Here is a 19069-nt window from a genome sequence, read left to right as displayed (position 1 = left end):
CATTCCTGTAAGTATTTCACATTTTGGACACTTTACAGAATGAAGAATACATGTTAAGATTTAATTTGTGCTTTCCAGTGTTGCTTGTGGGTGTCTACACTTTTCTCCATACATGTGTGTAAAACTGAAACGCGAGTAAGCAATCTCCACGTACAGTACTATGCCAAATTCTACAGTCTCTGTAATCCATTGTTAAGATGGCTAATGACAGTCGCAACAAGGGATTGTGAAACTATAGTGTACCTCGCGTCCTGAGCTACCAGGTGGCTGAGCGGAACTCCTGACAGAACAAGTCCTCCGGGACAGAACAGCCTCATTCGGAGGTGGAAAAAATCGCTCACCTCTTAAAATAAACGTATTAAAATCTGTGTGACTTGAAGACCAAGCTAGGTGCCAGGTATGTATTAGCGTATTAGTGATACGCGCGCGCGCTCGCTCGGGGCACGCGGATACCAGCCCTCTTCTCGTGTGCTCCAGAAACCCGGTTGCCTGGAAACCCTTCCTCGTGCAAACACCGCGCCATCTGTTGCTGTAATCTGGCTGGTATAGTGGGGGATCTTTATAAAACTGGCGTGCCCTCTGTTAGCAGACAGGAATTATGAAAAAAAACTGGCTGGTGTGAAAATATAACCCTCTCAGGCAACGTGTTTCCACTTTCATCTGTAGCATATATTTAGACGCAGAAAGATGCGATGTGGTATGGCTTGAACGCGCACGCACTGCGATCTTAGCCGTTTTCGGTGAACACCAGCCAACTGGGAGCAACCGAGATAATCAACCTAAATTCCGGTTTCAAGTAAAAGCAGGCGCGAACATAGACGAGACTTTGGACACAAGCCATCGCCAGGTCACTCACGTCGACGGCAGCGTTGGTTGGGGTAACTTTCATTTCAAACCAACTTCATTTGCAAATGACCTACTATCAAACTCGGATAATAGCTTACGTGTTGTGTGAACCAAACAAAAGAAACCAAACTAAACCAGACCTCGCCATGAGACGGGGACCTGGAGCAAACAGGAAACAGCAGGACTACTCACTTGCCACCGTGCTTGGTCGGTGTGTCCTTTCCTACTAGGCCTTGAAGCGCTCCGGTTGTGCGAGCCCATTCTCCGTTAAACGTTTTTATGTTCAAAGTCAAATGCAAAGAAAACACCTATGTAAAAGGGGGGGTGAAATCCCCGAGGAGGGAAAAGCGTTTAAATATGAGTCGTTCCACACGTCGAGCATACTTTTGTTTTACCAAACCGACGGTATTTTTGCCATTATACACTTGAGGAAATGACTGGGGTCGCCATGTCTCTAAAGTTTTTCCGGCAATATGCAAAGCACTTCCGTTTTAGCTAGCTATCAATATTTAAAACAAATATCAATACTAATAACATTAAATTTATGATGTGAACGGAAATACAATTCATCAACAGAAAAAATGCCCATAATCCTCAATGAGGATTTTTAAAAATCCCATTACTTGAATTAAAATGCATATGTAACATGTTCATATAAGCCCCACGGGATGAAATTGAAACAGATGAAACACACTAACTGCTCACGTGAGCATTGATAAGGGTGACTTTATTGATGAAGTTCCAATATCAGTGTCATCATCTTCTGCCCTTTACAAAAACAATGAAATCAAAACATTTTCAAATCGTAAAAAAGTAGCAAATATTACAGTCCCTGTTAGGGGCTTTAGACAGAATGCACAGCATAGACAGAAATAATCATCATGATCATAATAAATAAAAACAAACATTAAACATGACTATTTACATTGTGTAATACACACATAAGACATAAATTATCATTCTCACGTTCATAGTGAATATATTTATAAATATATTAACATCTATAATTTACAAAAGCAAACAACGCAATATATCGGAGAAAGAGCTGTCCCTTCCAGCCAGTCACAACCCTCCTTTCTGAACCACTATTGCCCAAGCAATAATGAGATCTCTTGATTGGTCAACTTACCATAGACGGGTGGATTCTTTGGTTGTGCTGGGGCTTTAAAAACCCTCTGATTGGGTGTTTCCACAGCCAGTGAGTCGCCGTGGCTACCAGTGGACTCCAGTTCCCCAAACAACAGGAAATCTTATTCCATTGTTGGTTATTGTTTTAGTGTGTTTTATAAGTAGTTAAGAGGCAGTGTAACAGACTGACTTCGGTAAACATGGGGGGGGGTGTCCCAGGTTAAGAAAACAACAGTGCCCCACACCCCCCAAACTCCAATATTCTCTCCCCACACTTTTGGGGTCTTTGCTGTGTTAATGAAACAACATGTGATTTACAGCACGCAGTCAGAATGGATCTTCATAGCACATTATAAAGGTGTAAAACAGTAACTAATGCCTCAGAACCCTTAAGACTGCTACCAGGGGGGTGTACAGGTGTGGACAGGTACAGAGGGGTACAGGTGGGATCAAAGGACAAGACTTTCTACAGAGGGGAGATCAGTCCCAGAATCATGACAAATAAATAATAAATAGAGCAGAAATAAGTCTAACATGCATGAACACGTAAAAACAGCCCAGAAGTCAGTCTGAGCCTTCCCCTGTGGCGCTCCAGCAAGTTCACCAGGTCACAACAGCACCCCCCCAGGCCTCTGTCTGAACTGCACCTCAGCTTTCACTGACTCCTCGTCTGCACCTTGTGAAACAGGAAAAACCTGGGCCAAATAATTTACTAGAATTACTGTACAAATGATCGTACTGTATGCATGTATGCATGTCGGTACGTATGTATGGTTAGCAACATTTTTATGAAAATGTCTTGGGGAACTTGCAGTTGCATTTTCAGCTTTTACTGGGATCTAAAGAGTTAAGGTATTTCAGGTATCTGACCCAGGTGTGAATCCTGTTTCAGTAACAGTGCTGCTGAAAGGCCTGTGTGCGCATGTGGGGTGGGGGGTTTGGGGGGGTGTTTATGTCCCTCTGTAGCCCTGGTAACAAGCCCCGCCCCTGCCCCGGTGACTGTGCCACACCAGTGGGATTATGGGTAGTGCGGTCCATTCTGCTCCCCACAGTGGAGAGAGCCCATCCGCCCAGTAACCAAAGGGGATCTCGTCCTGCCCGACCTCCTGCACCTGTGTGTGTGTGTGTGTGTGTGCACGTGGCGTGTGAGTGTGTGCGTGTGCGCATAGTGCGTGAGTGTGTGTGTGTGTGCCTGGTGGAGTTGCAAGGACCAATGTAACAGAGGTAACTTCAAATGAGAGTCTCACCCCCCCCCACCAAACCCCCTCTGCACATGCTCAGTCCCAGCCATTGTCCTTGATCATGTGAGCCAGCTCGATGATGAACTTCCCCTCCTTATACTTCTGACTGCTCTCAAAAGCATGCTCCTGCAGAGGAGAGAGAGGGAGGGAGAAAGAGGGGGAAGGAGAGAAGGAAGGGGGGAGGGAGTGTGAGAGGGAGAGAGGGTGTGAGAGAGGGAGGAAGGGCGAGAGAGGGTTACAGCAAGAGAAAAAGAAGAGGGGAAGAAAAAGGTGAATGAAAGGGATGAAAGAAAAAAGAGATAGGGAAAGAGAAGAGGGAGTTAGAAAGAAAGAAAGAAAGAAAGAAAGAAAGAAAGATAATGTTACATTGACTCTGCAGACAGTGTTACGGACAGTGTGTTACAGACAGCCTGTTCCAGGGGGACTCACATATTTCCAACCCAGTGTGGTTTTGCAGTTTTCACAGTAAATATCAGCCACGGCGTGGAGACCAGTCAGCAAAACCCTCTCTTCAGCCGGCCCACAACCCACATTCACCCTGAGAGAGGGGGGGTAGAGAGAGAGAGAGAGAGAGGTAAGGGATGGGAGTGATAGATGGAGATGGACAGAGACAGAAGGAATGAACGAGAGAACACACAGGTCCTTTGAGCTGGAATTTATAGCTGAGCTCACAGTACACTGACAGCAGTGGGGGATTTACAGCGTGGTCAGCATTGAGATCTGACCTGCTGGAAAGCCAGCACCTTTTCACTGTTTCAGACTGAGCTCACACAGTTAAACACCTTCTCACTGTTTCAGACTGAACTTACACAGTTAAACACCCTCTCACTGTTTCAGACTGAACTCACACAGTTAAACACCTTCTCACTGTTTCAGACTGAACTCACACAGTTAAACTCCTTTTCACTGTTTCAGACTGAACTCACACAGTTAAACACCTTCTCACTGTTTCAGACTGAACTCACACAGTTAAACTCCTTCTCACTGTTTCAGACTGAACTCACACAGTTAAACACCCTCTCACTGATTAACACTGAACTCACACAGTTAAACACCCTCTCACTGTTTAACACTGAACTCACACAGTTAAACACCCTCTCACTGTTTCACACTGAACTCACACAGTTAAACTCCTTCTCACTGTTTCAGACTGAACTCACACAGTTAAACTCCTTCTCACTGTTTCAGAATGAACTCACACAGTTAAACTCCTTCTCACTGTTTCAGACTGAACTCACACAGTTAAACACCCTCTCACTGTTTCAGAATGAACTCACACAGTTAAACTCCTTCTCACTGTTTCAGACTGAACTCACACAGTTAAACTCCTTCTCACTGTTTCAGAATGAACTCACACAGTTAAACTCCTTCTCACTGTTTCAGACTGAACTCACACAGTTAAACACCCTCTCACTGATTAACACTGAACTCACACAGTTAAACACCCTCTCACTGTTTAACACTGAACTCACACAGTTAAACACCCTCTCACTGTTTCACACTGAACTCACACAGTTAAACTCCTTCTCACTGTTTCAGACTGAACTCACACAGTTAAACTCCTTCTCACTGTTTCAGAATGAACTCACACAGTTAAACTCCTTCTCACTGTTTCAGACTGAACTCACACAGTTAAACACCTTCTCTGTTTCAGACTGAACTCACACAGTTAAACTCCTTCTCACTGTTTCAGACTGAACTCACACAGTTAAACACCTTCTCACTGTTTCAGACTGAACTCACACAGTTAAATTCCCTCTCACTGTTTAACACTGAACTCAGACAGTTAAACACCCTCTCACTGTTTCAGACTGAACTCACACAGTTAAACACCTTCTCACGGTTTCACACTGAACTCACACAGTTAAACACCCAGGACAAGCCATTTCTTATTTTATACTCTTCCACTCCTGCTTTGCATTCTGTCTGTTTGCACAAAGCAAGTAATCCAAGCAAGGATGAGAAAACTTACACTGAGTTGAAGAGATACGCTCTGCCTTGGCTGCCTTGAAAGGACTGGAAAAGAGAATGAGAGAGGGAGAGAGGGAGAGAGAGAGAGAGAGAGAGAGAGAGGTCAATTAGTGGTCTGTTGCCATTACAGTCTAAATACACATGTATTGGGGACATCTGATGTCAAGAGCATGTATTGGGGACATCTGATGACCAAATGTTATACAGTCTTTGAGAAACCTTTTCGGACATCCCTGATGGCCCCTCTAATCTGGGGCAGGGGGGGGGGGGGTCACACCACTGTCCCAGCCTCTAGAGCAGTGGTGCAGCGCTCCCATCCTGGAGTTGTGGTGCGTAGATGCATTTTTTTAGTGATTGCGGATTGCTTTCCCAAGCAGCAGTTTACAGCGTTTGGGAGTGGGGCAGCAGTAAATGGTAAATGGTAAATGCAGTAGATAGCGGTTTGGGAGTGGGGCAGCAGTAGATGGCGGTTTGGGAGTGGGGCAGCAGTAGATGGCGGTTTGGGAGTGGGGCAGCAGTAGATGGCGGGGCTGTGGGGCACCACAGTGACATGTTTTCACAGGGAGACCCCTGTATGACCTGCAGCTTCAGCGCAGATTAAATAATAAAGAGCAGAGCTGGCATTAGATGCTGAAACAGCTCTGCCATCATCCCCCCCCCCCATCCCCCCTATCCCCCCATACCTCCATCCCCCGATATAAAATGAGTGAGGAAGTGCTGGAGTGATATAAAGTTCTGGGATAAATAGATAGATAGATATTTTGGGCTGCGGTGCAAACACACTCAGAGCTGTGGGGGGGGGGGGGTGCATCAGTGCATTTACAGCCTCTGGGACTCTGCTCACATCTTACAGTGTCCTCACACAGCCTCTCCCTCTCTTTCTCTCTCTCTCACGCTTTCTCTCACTCTCCCACATGCTCTCTCTCTCACGCGTTCTCTCTCTCCCACACACTCTCTCTTTCTCTCTCTCTCTCTTCCACACGCTCTCTCTTTCTCTCTGTCTCCGTAGTGCTCTGACTGCACATCTGTGTCTGTGCCAGCCCCATCCCCCTCTGCCTGCAGTGCCCAGCATTAGCATTAGCCATCGCTAACATGCTTCCACTGAGCTACCATGGATGCATACACACCACCATGCTGAAACCACACACACACTCACCACACACACACATACACCACACATACACCACACGCACACACACACACACACCACCATGCTGAAACCACACACACTTACACACATACGCACACACACACACATACACACACACGCACACACATACTCACACACACACCACACATACACCACACGCACACACACGCTCACACACACACCATGCTGAAAATACACACACAGACACACACACACACACTCACACTCACCACACACACACATACACCACACACACACACACTCACAATCACCACATACACATACACACACACTCACAAACACATTCACACCACACACACACATACACCACATGCACACACACACACACACGCACACTCACATCAGACTCCTTTCACTGTTTAAACTAAGCACTGCAGCTCTAAATTCTACAGCAACACAGCATTCATGTTGCATAATTCTTTCAGAAAATAGGTCAGCAGTGACTGATTATTATTTTTAATTACTTTTACCCAAATGATGCATGAAGGGGGGCTGGGAGGGGGCGTTTTTCTGGACTCACTATGTCTTGACTGTCAAAATAATTTATGTCTCTGACTCCTTGTTGTACTGACAGGCTCTCTGTACTTCACTTTGTTAATCACAGAGATCTCAAGCTTCAGTCCTGGAGGGCCACAGTGTCTGCAGGTTTAACTCCAGTCCTGGAGGGCCGCAGTGTCTGCAGGTTTAACTCCAGTCCTGGAGGGCCGCAGTGTCTGCAGGTTTAACTCCAGTCCTGGAGGGCCGCAGCGCCTGCAGGTTTAACTCCAGTCCTGGAGGGCCACAGTGTCTGCAGATTTAACTCCAGTCCTGGAGGGCCGCAGTATCTGCAGGTTTAACTCCAGTCCTGGACGGCCGCAGTGTCTGCAGGTTTAACTCCAGTCCTGGAGGGGGCGCTGTGACTGCAGGATTTTGTGGTTTTATTTATCAGCAGCCAAGCGGCTACCTGGAAGCCAGGTACATAGATTGAACCGCTAATCCATGACTGAAATTAACCGCTTGTGTACTGAAACATGCCAAGATCCAGCAGCATCACCCGAGAGTTTGAGATCCCTGGTTAACCCTCTTCATAAATTCAGAAACCTCCAGTATCCTTTCTTTCAGGTGAAACAGGTGTGTTTTTCACAGGACTCACACTGAAGTCCCCAGAGTGACACGTGGAGGCGGGCGTCCGTCTCACCTTGGAGATGAGCTCGTCGTGGTTGGCCAGGTGCGCCCTGCAGTGGATGCAGCTGTAGGTGCGGTGGCAGCTGGGCAGGTAGGCCTGGAAGGTCTTGGAGCGCGTCATCCTGACCGCGGGCGGGGTCGGGGGGCGGTGCAGGAACGGGCTGCCGGCCCAGGACGGCTCGCAGGGGAAGCACCGCAGCACACAGGTGAGGGCCGTGGTGGGGGGTGGGGCAGGAGGCAAAAACCTGCGGGGAGGGGGGGATACACACACCTGACCTGAGTTTACTTACACACACTCACCTGTCCTGAGTTTACTTACACACACTCACCTGTCCTGAGTTTACTTAAACACACACTCACCTGTCCTCAGTTTACTTACACACACTCACCTGTCCTGAGTTTACTTACACACACTCACCTGTCCTGAGTTTACTTACACACACTCACCTGTCCTGAGTTTACTTACACACACTCACCTGTCCTGAGTTTACTTACACACACACACTCACCTGTCCTGAGTTTACTTACACACACTCACCTGTCCTGAGTTTACTTACACACACCCAACACACACACCTGTCCTGAGTTTACTTACACACACTCACCTGTCCTGAGTTTACTTACACACACTCACCTGTCCTGAGTTTACTTACACACACTCACCTGTCCTGAGTTTACTTACACACACTCACCTGTCCTCAGTTTACTTACACACACTCACCTGTCCTGAGTTTACTTACACACACACACACACACTCACCTGTCCTGAGTTTACTTACACACACTCACCTGCCCTGAGTTTACTTACACACACTCACCTGCCCTGAGTTTACTTACACATACTCACCTGTCCTGAGTTTACTTACACACACACACACACACACTCACCTGTCCTGAGTTTACTTACACACACTCACCTGCCCTGAGTTTACTTACACATACTCACCTGTCCTGAGTTTACTTACACACACTCACCTGACCTGAGTTTACTTACACACACTCACCTGTCCTGAGTTTACTTACACACACTCCCCTGTCCTCAGTTTACTTACACACACACACACACACTCACCTGACCTGAGTTTACTTACACACACTCACCTGTCCTGAGTTTACTTACACACACTCACCTGTCCTGAGTTTACTTACACACACTCACCTGTCCTGAGTTTACTTACACACACACACACACACACCTGTCCTGAGTTTACTTACACACACTCACCTGTCCTCAGTTTACTTACACACACACACACACACACTCACTGACCTGAGTTTACTTACACACACACTCACCTGTCCTGAGTTTACTTACACACACACCTGTCCTGAGTTTACTTACACACACACACACACACACACACACACACTCACCTGTCCTGAGTTTACTTACACACACACACACACATCACCTGTCCTGAGTTTACTTACACACACACACACACTCACCTGTCCTGAGTTTACTTACACACACACACACACCTGCCCTGAGTTTACTTACACACACACTCACCTGTCCTGAGTTTACTTACACACACTCACCTGTCCTGAGTTTACTTACACACACACACACCTCGAGTTACTACACCCACCTGCCCTGAGTTTACTTACACACTCACCTGTCCTGAGTTACTACACACACACACTCACCTGCCCTGAGTTTACTTACACACACACACACTCACCTGTCCCGAGTTTACTTACACACACACACTCACCTGTCCTGAGTTTACTTACACACACACCTGCCCTGAGTTTACTTACACACTCACCTGTCCTGAGTTTACTTACACACACACACTCACCTGTCCTGAGTTTACTTACACACACACACACACTCACCTGTCCTGAGTTTACTTACACACACACACACACACACACACACACACCTGCCTCATGTTTACTTACTAACACACACCTGTGTTGTTTACTTTCACTTTACTGACAAACCTTACAAACTTGTTTACTTACAAATACACACCTGCCCACACACCTCACAAACACACTTGCACTAAATTAACTTACAGACACATTCCAGCAGTTTACTAACAAACACACACCTATTTAGCTACAAGCATACACGAGTTTTACATCCAGTTTACTTACGAACATACACCTGTTTATTTACAAACATAAACATGTTTACATACAATTTTTTAAAAGGCACACAAATTCTTACACACACAAACCTTTTTTGGTTACAACAAACACATTGCTACATGATTTTTTACTGTCACACACTAGCACAGAATATATGTACTTCTGTGTTACTGCAGTTAGCAACTTGTTCACCCTGTCCAGACCTTATGACTATTGATGCAACACAGTATTCAGTTCAGTGTTAAATCAACTCCTACAGGGTACATATGATCCCTATTGGACTTATATGTACTGTTAGAGTTGAAATACATTTTACTGTGTGTACCCTCTTCATGTTATACTAAATCACACAGACCTGTAACAAATAATTATTTAAAATATTTTAACCATTTGCCTGATGACACTAGTCAAATGGATTGCATCCAACATTCAGAATAAAATTCACAGTGTTTATTATTTTGATAAATATGTGATAAATATGTAAAATTCATTGAACATTATCATGAATCTGTAAGATGCTTGCCCAATGTTCCAGGTGTTTGACCCAGATCTGAAACATTCTGTCCCTGCTGTGCTATTAATATCATATCACACTCCATCTAATCTCTCACACACAGGTCAGACTGTTCTTTATCTCTCACACAGCTGAAGCTGTGTCAAATCTCTCATAGACAGCTGAAGCTGTACTAAATCTTACACAGTTATAGCTGTACTAAATCTTACACACAGTTACAACTGTATGAAATCTCTCACACAGTTATAGATGTTGTAAATCTCTCACACAGTTACAGATGTAGTAAATCTCGCACAGTTATAGCTGTACTAAACCTCTTGCACAGTTATAGCTGTACTAAATCTCTCGCACAGTTATAGCTGTACTAAACCTCTTGCACCATTATAGCTGTACTAAATCTCTCACAGTTATAGATGTAATAAACCTCTCCCACAGTTATAGCTGTACTAAATCTCTTGCACCGTTATAGCTGTACTAAATCTCTCAGTTACAGATGCACTAAATCTCTCACAGTTATAGCTGTACTAAATCTCTCACAGTTATAGCTGTACTAAACCTCTTGCACCATTATAGCTGTACTAAATCTCTCACAGTTATAGATGTAATAAACCTCTCTCACAGTTATAGCTGTACTAAATCTCTCAGTTACAGATGCACTAAATCTCTCACAGTTATAGCTGTACTAAATCTCTCACAGTTATAGCTGTACTAAATCTCTTGCACAGTTATAGCTGTACTAAACCTCTCACAGTTATAGCTGTACTAAATCTCTCGCACAGTTATAGCTGTACTAAATCTCACAGTTATAGCTGTACTAAATCTCTCGCACAGTTATAGCTGTACTAAATCTCTCACAGTTATAGCTGTACTAAATCTCTCACATGGCTGAGATGACATGCCAGACAGCCCCAGCAGCTCACAGATGGTACTGAGCTCAGTGGGTTCAGTTAGGGTTAGGGTTAGGGTTAGAGAGTTCTGTGAGGTCATTTAGGGTTAGAGTGGTCAGTGGGCCAGTTAGGGTTAGAGTGGTCAGTTAGGGTTAGGGTTAGAGTGGTCAATGGGTCAGTTAGGGTTAGGATTATGGTTAGAGAGTTCTGTGAGGTCAGTCAGGATTAGAGTGGCCAGTGGGTCAGTTAGGGATAGAGTGGCCAGTGGGTCAGTTAGGGTTAGAGTGGTCAGTGAGGTCAGGCTGAGTGTGGCACAGCACTGGCCTTGTTTACCCTCAACTCAAATCTTCAGCTGCGTGGGACTCCAATACAATGAGACCGCTGACTGTACAGGGCTGTGACTATGCACTCTCACACACACACACACACACACACACACACACACACACACCCAGACACACATTCGCACACACACACACACACACACTCATATGAGCATATTTTTCCAGGCTGCTGGGTGATATCAGATGGGGGGTCAGATGGGAGGGGTGTCCTGGGGTGACCGAAACAGCGCGCAGAGCAGAAAGTCTCCGGCCGTGGGAGGTGGGAGCCCCGCGCGGGCGTGATAAAGGGAAGCTCTGTTTATGAGCCGCTTAATTATTCTCAGACGTGAAGGGCAGACCATTCCAGTTCGGGAGGACACCGACGTTCGCGGACGAGGTTCTGAACGAGTGAGAGAGGAGGCACCGACAGCCCTGTCCAGCTTTCGAAAGTGCTCTCCTGAAGGGTCTGCGACATCCGGCGGAAGCAGGGGATTTTGGGCAATCCGCTGCAGGGACGACTTCGTGAGAAAACTCGTGCCGAACCTGCATCTCTCCTCAGGCAGCCACCAAAGACCTGCTTCGCTGCGGAGCACCAAAGGTCCAAACGGACCGGCCGGTTCTGCAGTATAGTCGCACTCAGCGCAGAACCACGCTCCACCCGTCCTCTGCGGTTCGGGCTCGTGTTCTGCGGTCCGGTCCACGCCTGTCCTGGGTTTGCGTTTGATTCGGCACTGAACCTCACACACAGAGTTCCCACTGTGGTCAGAACCTCAGTCAGAGTGCACACATCATAATGTGACCACAACATGACCATCCATTCTGTTCAAATGATGGTGTGTTTCTGCAATGTCTGTCCCGTTGAGACTGCTGACTGTCATTGTGGAGCCAAAGGCAAATTTGATACATAATAAAGTTTCTATTCTATTATTTTCTGTGCAGATGGAAGCGAAAACATTTAGGACACATATAAATTTGTTACTTGCCAGGGATCTACATGGGTAAAATAGCTTATAGCTTATAGTTATAGCGCAATGCACCAAGGTTCCTTTCCTGAATTTTACGTTAAATATTGGACATTGTCCTTTTAAAAGGAACAAATCAACATACAGTAAACTAATGTAAAAAAATAATATATATATACTGCATCATTGTTTACATCATGATCCTCATCACCATCATCACCTTCATCATCATCATCATCATCATCTTCATCCTGGTTGCCCTGGACACCGGGCTGCGCTCGCAGTGCTCAGCCTGTGTGTCGCTAGCGAACGCTGCGCAGCGCGAGCCGGGGCAGCCGCCAATCACCTCGGTCCCCGGGCAAAGCCCCGCCCACTGGACCTGTCACTCAACAAGACAAGCAGCCCAGCAGTGACATCGCGAGCAGCCCACATTACCCAGAAACGCACGCAGACCAGACAGACACCAGGCAGAAACGCTACCACAAACCAGGCAGGAACACACACAGACCAGGCAGAAACAAACACAGACCAGGCAGAAACACACACAGACCAGGCAGAAACAAACACAGACCAGGCAGAAACACACACACACACCAGGCAGAAACACACACACACACCAGGCAGATACACACACAGACCAGGCCACACTCAGCAGATGGCCTTTCCATTGTAATCAAACCAGAATTTTCAAAGCAGAGTAAAACTTTATCTGGCAATCAGATTAGCAACAGCAAGCATTCAACTGTACTGATTTTGATTACTGCACTGGAAAATGATTAAATCACTGCAGCCTGTACTTATATATGCATATAACAGCTACATACACACTTGGGCAGTTAACCAGCCCAACTCCCTGCCTGGTAATCTCATCACCCTGACTCTGAGAGGATATGAACAGACTCAGGAGGAGATTCAGCAGACAGAGTCACTGGCCACTGATCAAAGGAAGGATCGCTAGTTAGGAAACAGCTGCAGTGTGTGTGTGTGTGTGTGTGAGTGTGTGCATATATGTGCATGTGTGTGTATGTGTGTGTGTGTGTTTGTGTGTGTGTGTAGTAGTGGTGTGCTTGTGTGTGTATGTGGTGTAGTGTGTGGGGTGAGCTGCTGTTGGTAGTGTGTGTGTGTGTGTGTCGATGTGTGTCATGTGTGTGTGTGTGTGCGTGTGTGAGTGTGTGTGCGTGTGTGTGTGTGTGTGTGTGTGCGTGCGTGTGTGTGTGGGGTGTGTGTGTGCGTGTGGTCGCGTGTGAGTGTGTGTGCTGTGTGTGTGTATGTGTGTGTGTGTGTGGTGCATGTGTGTGGAGTGTGTGTGTGTGAGTGGTGTGTGGTGCGTGTGCTGCGTGTGTGTGTGTGCATGTGTGTGTGTGTGCGCATGTGTGTGTGTGTGTGTGTGTGTGAGTGTGTGTGGGCTCAGTAACAGAAAGCCCTCACTAATCTCACCTCTGACTCGTGTGCTAATCTAATCTCAGCAGGTTCCCTCTGTGCAGCATGGCAGCAGAGCTCCTGACCCTCGGCACTAATGTGGGCCAACAGATCAATCCCACATCCCCTTCACCCTAACCCTTCAAAGACAAACCTCAAACTTCAAAAAAGACCACCTTAATCTTTCAAAGAATGCACATTATTTCCAAAGCCTTCCACACAGACTGGGCATGAAAAATAAAAGCTCAATTCCATCTTTTAAAAAAGCAGCAGGCTGAAACTCAGTAATGACACTGCAGGGTGAATAAGGAAAATAAAAGCGTTAGAGTATCAGTGAAGCGGGAACTGATTGATCACTTTAATACAGAACTCATAAAAGAAACTGTGTAATCCTATTACAGCAATAAAAGGCAGATTAAAAAAACCCAACATTCAGAAATGATCACGTGATATTCATATTCAAAGGGGAGAATATTTATGTTTGAATTACGAACGATAATAAACAAAATATCCCTCCAAATATGACGGGTAAACATGGCCAACGGTAAGAGAACGGGCGATGCATCATCCCCGTGGCAACGATGCAGAATGCGAGACGACAGGCAGCCGAACAGATTTATCTCCCTGGAAAAACACACCGTGTTCCTCCCTGCATGCAGAGGAACAGTCTGCAATACCCTGCAAACCCTTCTACTGCCCCAGCGTGACGAAAACGCCACAGACCGCACCGTTACACCGAGCGCCCCTCTCCCTAACAACCCCCGTCGTTACGTAGCAGACCGGAGGGCTCGACCGGTGACCGGGGGTAAAGAGGAACACGAGCCTGTCCTTCTGTTTACTTACGACCTCAACAAGAGAGAAAAACAAAGACTTATTAGCACAACGCTTATTCAATATTAATGTACTACTTCTGAATATGTCTACATTTATCTTAAATGTGATCTTTGTGCAGGCTAATGAATCATGTTCTGGGCTCCCTCATTATGTCATTACCAGATATACCATCATCAGACATCTAATGCTGTCATAAATGAACAGAACCTCCCCTTCCTTTTACTGCAGAATGCCAAAGGGAACATTTGTTTTTACAATTTAAACAGGTGGACAGGCCGAAAGAGGCGGACTAAAACACAGCTTGAAACGTACTTTGTGCAGCTATGGCATTATTCTATTGACTGAACTTTAGTTAGAATAATGGGAATAGGTTAGGAGTGACTGCTATTCATTCATATAAATCAGAAACACGCACAAACACACACACACACCCACACACATGCACACGTACACACACACACACACACACCTGACCACCGCTGTAACCAAGGCCACAAACACAGACCAGCCAAGCAGAAGCGCGGTGATTCAGACACACACATCCGACCACGCCCATGCTGTAACCAAGGCCACACACATTCACTGCCACACACACACACACACATACACATACACACACATGTACACACCCACACACACACACACACACACACACACACACACCCACACATACACACGTACACACACACACACACACAGCACACAGTCACGGGCAGAACCAATCTGGCGTAAGTGCCTGCAGCATCTGGTAATGCTCTTCCCGGAGTTTCAGAAAGTGTGTCGCCGTTTTGATTGATTAACACAAACTTTTTCCCCAGCACGCAGGGAAGGGCATATTTCTTCATCGAGAAATATGACTGAATAAATTGAACAGTTATGATTTGTAGAATTTAAAAAGCCCAGCCCCTTCCTCGCTCGCCAAGTTCAAAAGCGCCAGGTCAGAGCCTGTCATCATTGGTAGCAACACAGCAAAGGGGTCTTGGATCACAGCACAGGACGGGTGCACAACTGCGGTCCTGGTGGGTGGGTCCGGGTCCTGGTTTTTGTTCCAACCAATTACCTTTTGTTTTAGTTTTCTGACAACCCTATAAACTACGCTGGTTCACTCCTCTATTTGAGCTCAGTAAAGTAGGATGCACTTTCAGTCTGTGGCTGTAGCTGGTGCTTATACATGTCAGATTAAGATATGATTGAGCTAATTAAACAATTAAGTGCATATGTTGGCACAAAATCCTGAAATGGATCAGCCCTTGTCGTGCACCTGTGCAGTACCGTTAAGGCTGTGGGTCACAGTATGGTAAATTAAGGGTTAGGTCTGGGCACAAGGCTTGGTTTCAGGTGAGCTAAAACTTGAACAAAGATTAAAAACTTAAAAAGCTAAATTAAAAAATAATCTTTCATTATAAACCGCACCCCCCCTTGCTCCTCGCCCCCCCCCCAAAAAAAAATACTTGTTTTTGTATGCTGTTGCCAGGAAACACAGGCGGATGCACGCACTGATTAAGTCCTGATCTAAATCTAAATCTCCCAGAATTCTCAGCCCCACAGATTTCACGGGCGATCAGCTTCCTCCCCTCTGAACAGCACCGCGCTGTAAGGGTGGAAACTCTCCACAGGCTGGGATGTTTGCGTTTCTTAAACTGAGACGAGACTGTACCCTTCAGTTACCTGCTCCCCTGTGTGAAGCCCCTTTAAAATTCATCTTACGCCTCCTTGAATGATGTCATCGCTTTTTATCGCAAATCGGCAGAAATACAACACGCCGAATTCGCATGAATCACGCGACTGTGTTTCGTCACACAAACACAAACACTACCATGCAAATTATCACAGTAGAACAGACACACACATGACTGCACCGCTTGCTCTTCATGCATCATTTTCTTCTGGTAGAAAAACTGATGTTGCTTGAAAGGTTTCAATTAGTAAAAAAAAATGTTGGTTTTTATTTGGTTCGCACTGAAACTCAGAATCACGTCCATTTGAATTAGACCCAGTGATATTAGCAAAGCCTAAAGTAATGTAGAAATGTAGAGCACCATCTGGACTGCTCATGTCAGAGAATCCATCAGGTAAATAGAGGCTGCCTGGTACTCTTTGTTCCGTCACCTCACAGTGATATAGCGAACCCCAATACATCACAAAAATGATTATGCAACCAGTATGGAATGCAAGTGATGATATCAGTAAAACAGCACAATGCAAAACCGCAATAAAATAAGACTTAACTATCCCAAACCAGACACTGACGTACTTCACTTGACACTTACGTACCAAATATAATAGCCTCTCTTTTGCAGCGTTTCACCATTTAAAGCTGACTTGAACCACCTGTCAATTCACCATTGTGCAGGAGCTATATTCGCCCGAAATAATTGAGTCAAGCTGCTAAATCTAATCGTGAAATTGATTTGCTTTGGGCGTGGGAAGAAATTACTACACGATATAGAGAGGTGAGGTGATGCGCTCTTTCGCTGCAGTCGCGATGGGTCCGTATAGCCTGTATCACTAATACGATTTAAAATAATATTGTCCATTGAAAATGAGGAAAACATTTTTAAAAAATCATTTGGAAAAACTTGAGCATTTTCGAAGAACTCGACTTTAAAAATATTGCGTATTGTTTACAGTAGGCCCTAACACTTACAAATATTCAGACTTCAAATCATAATAAATATGACGCAAGCATAAATCTTGGGAGACATGCACTACACTGACACAAATAATCAAATCATTACTTCAGACAAAAAAAAAAGAGCAAAAACTCTTATGATGTTTATTGACATAAATTATGCCTAAATTATAGTTGCTCATACCGAAAAATACTTGCCAACATCTGTGTAATTCATGTTGACTGCACTGCAACTTGGCCAGCATCGACGCGAGCTGAGCATCGACCACACCGAGTGTTTTCGTTTGACGCCGTAGGCACCCCTGGCGCAGGATCACGCCACTGGTAACGTTAGAAACGGCACGATACGAAAAACCAACGCCGTGAACACCACTGCGGAACTCGCCATCCCATGCCTAACAACAAAAACAACTATCCTATTACCCTCTGCAACACTTAACGGCGTATAAATTTCACCACAATTGGCAAACGTGTCTTATTGTGCAATCAAATAAGCGTGCATACAAATAAGTGTTACTGAACAGGGCTCCAAAAACTTTTATTTATCATACAACACAGAATATAACGACACAACACTAGCTACCGGTTATTGGCGAGAAGTTGCATATATTTACCTTTGAATAAAAAAAGTAGGCAGCGTTCTTGCTCCCCTCTCCCCTTCTGGAAATTCCAGTTTATGGACAGCAGATCCTTCGCATTCCTTTCGCCGCTAACCTCCTCCAAGTCTTTCCCGCTCGCCTCCGACCACACGCGCAGCTTCTGAATGCGCTGTCCAAACGGAGCTGGCGTAACGGCCCCGGAGCGCACCGTACCACCGCACGTCAGCTGCAAAAGATTGACAGCTGAACCAGCCAACCATTAAATTAATACGGCATAGCGACGCTTCGTTCATTGGCCGTGGGTAGGTAAGTGCCACCCAATGCTAATTCGCACTGTGCTCCGACCTGAAGCTGCGATGCAGATTGTTGGGGACCACAACAGCTACCAAACCGACTGAAGCGTAACCGCAGTCTGAAGTCTGATGCCCACGGTAGGGTGCGCTCGCGAGGAGGGGTGGTTAAAATTCATCCCGTATACGACATGTGTAAATAAACATAGGCTTAACTATAAGTGCCACTGTTATCTAAACCAAACTACCATAAGTTATTTCCTGATCCATTAACAATAATGCATCGCCACTCTAACAAATGGTGCGGCAGTCTGATTCTATAGAGGTGCCTGGACCAGACTAAAGCATTTATTGTAGGTAATTTAGCACAATGAACTGAAAACTCAATCCTCAATTGCTTCTAGAGAATGCCGATGGTATGAAAATCCCTTAAGCGTAAAAAGATTGAGTCGAATTTGTACCAACACCGTTTAGGTCGTAACGTGTAGTTGCAACAAGTGACATCATTGACATCATTTTTAGTTCTTCACATTAACGTTCCCCCAAGCCAATTTGATTACCCCAATAAATTCGTATGTAATACCCCAATAAATTCGTATGTTGCGGTCCAGCCAAAAACCCAATAGCTTCTAAACCTTAATGTTTTGACAGGACTGTATTTACATTTCGACGAAATGACAAACAGCGCCATCTAGTGTCTAAAACAAGTTAAGATCGATTTCCAGAAGCATGGCATAATTTACTTGCTTTTCAAAAAACTACAAAATCTGTGGTTGAATACTAGCGAAGCGCATAGCCTAGTTCAGAGTACACATCCCACAAGTGACCGTTTCCCATCTCACCTGTACAACAAAATAGGAGCAGATAAAACGGGCACAAGCAGCAGAAGTACATAATCTAGACATTTATTGGTCATCTCATTTCAGCATTACGTCATTCCAATTTGTACATTTTCAAAACTCACCATTAAAAAAATCTTTTCCCTTGA

At 45.4% G+C, this 19069-nt stretch overlaps 1 protein-coding gene across 3 annotated transcripts; it reads right to left on the bottom strand.

Moving 5' to 3' along the window:
- Positions 1–1540: 1540 nt before the first annotated feature.
- Positions 1541–18437, bottom strand: LOC135236629 (protein yippee-like 2). Of its 3 annotated transcripts, none has more exons than XM_064303102.1 (6): positions 17807–18437; positions 12528–12692; positions 7535–7766; positions 5188–5231; positions 3645–3753; positions 1541–3341 (listed from the first exon to the last, which is right to left on the bottom strand). In XM_064303102.1, exons 3-6 carry the CDS (start codon positions 7640–7642, stop codon positions 3252–3254), a joined length of 351 nt encoding a protein of 116 aa, XP_064159172.1. In that variant the 5' UTR covers positions 7643–7766; positions 12528–12692; positions 17807–18437; the 3' UTR covers positions 1541–3251. The 3 variants fall into 3 exon arrangements, with proteins under 3 accessions (XP_064159172.1, XP_064159173.1, XP_064159171.1); XM_064303103.1 differs by having other exon boundaries at positions 12528–12686; XM_064303101.1 differs by lacking the exon at positions 12528–12692.
- Between the last annotated feature and the right edge of the window lie 632 nt (positions 18438–19069).

The sequence above is a fragment of the Anguilla rostrata genome, chromosome 12 (assembly GCF_018555375.3).
Source record: "Anguilla rostrata isolate EN2019 chromosome 12, ASM1855537v3, whole genome shotgun sequence".
In the NCBI taxonomy this organism is placed as follows: Eukaryota; Metazoa; Chordata; class Actinopteri; order Anguilliformes; family Anguillidae; genus Anguilla; species Anguilla rostrata.
Note: the sequence above shows the minus strand (reverse complement) of the source record. Positions and strands in the feature narration are given on the sequence as shown.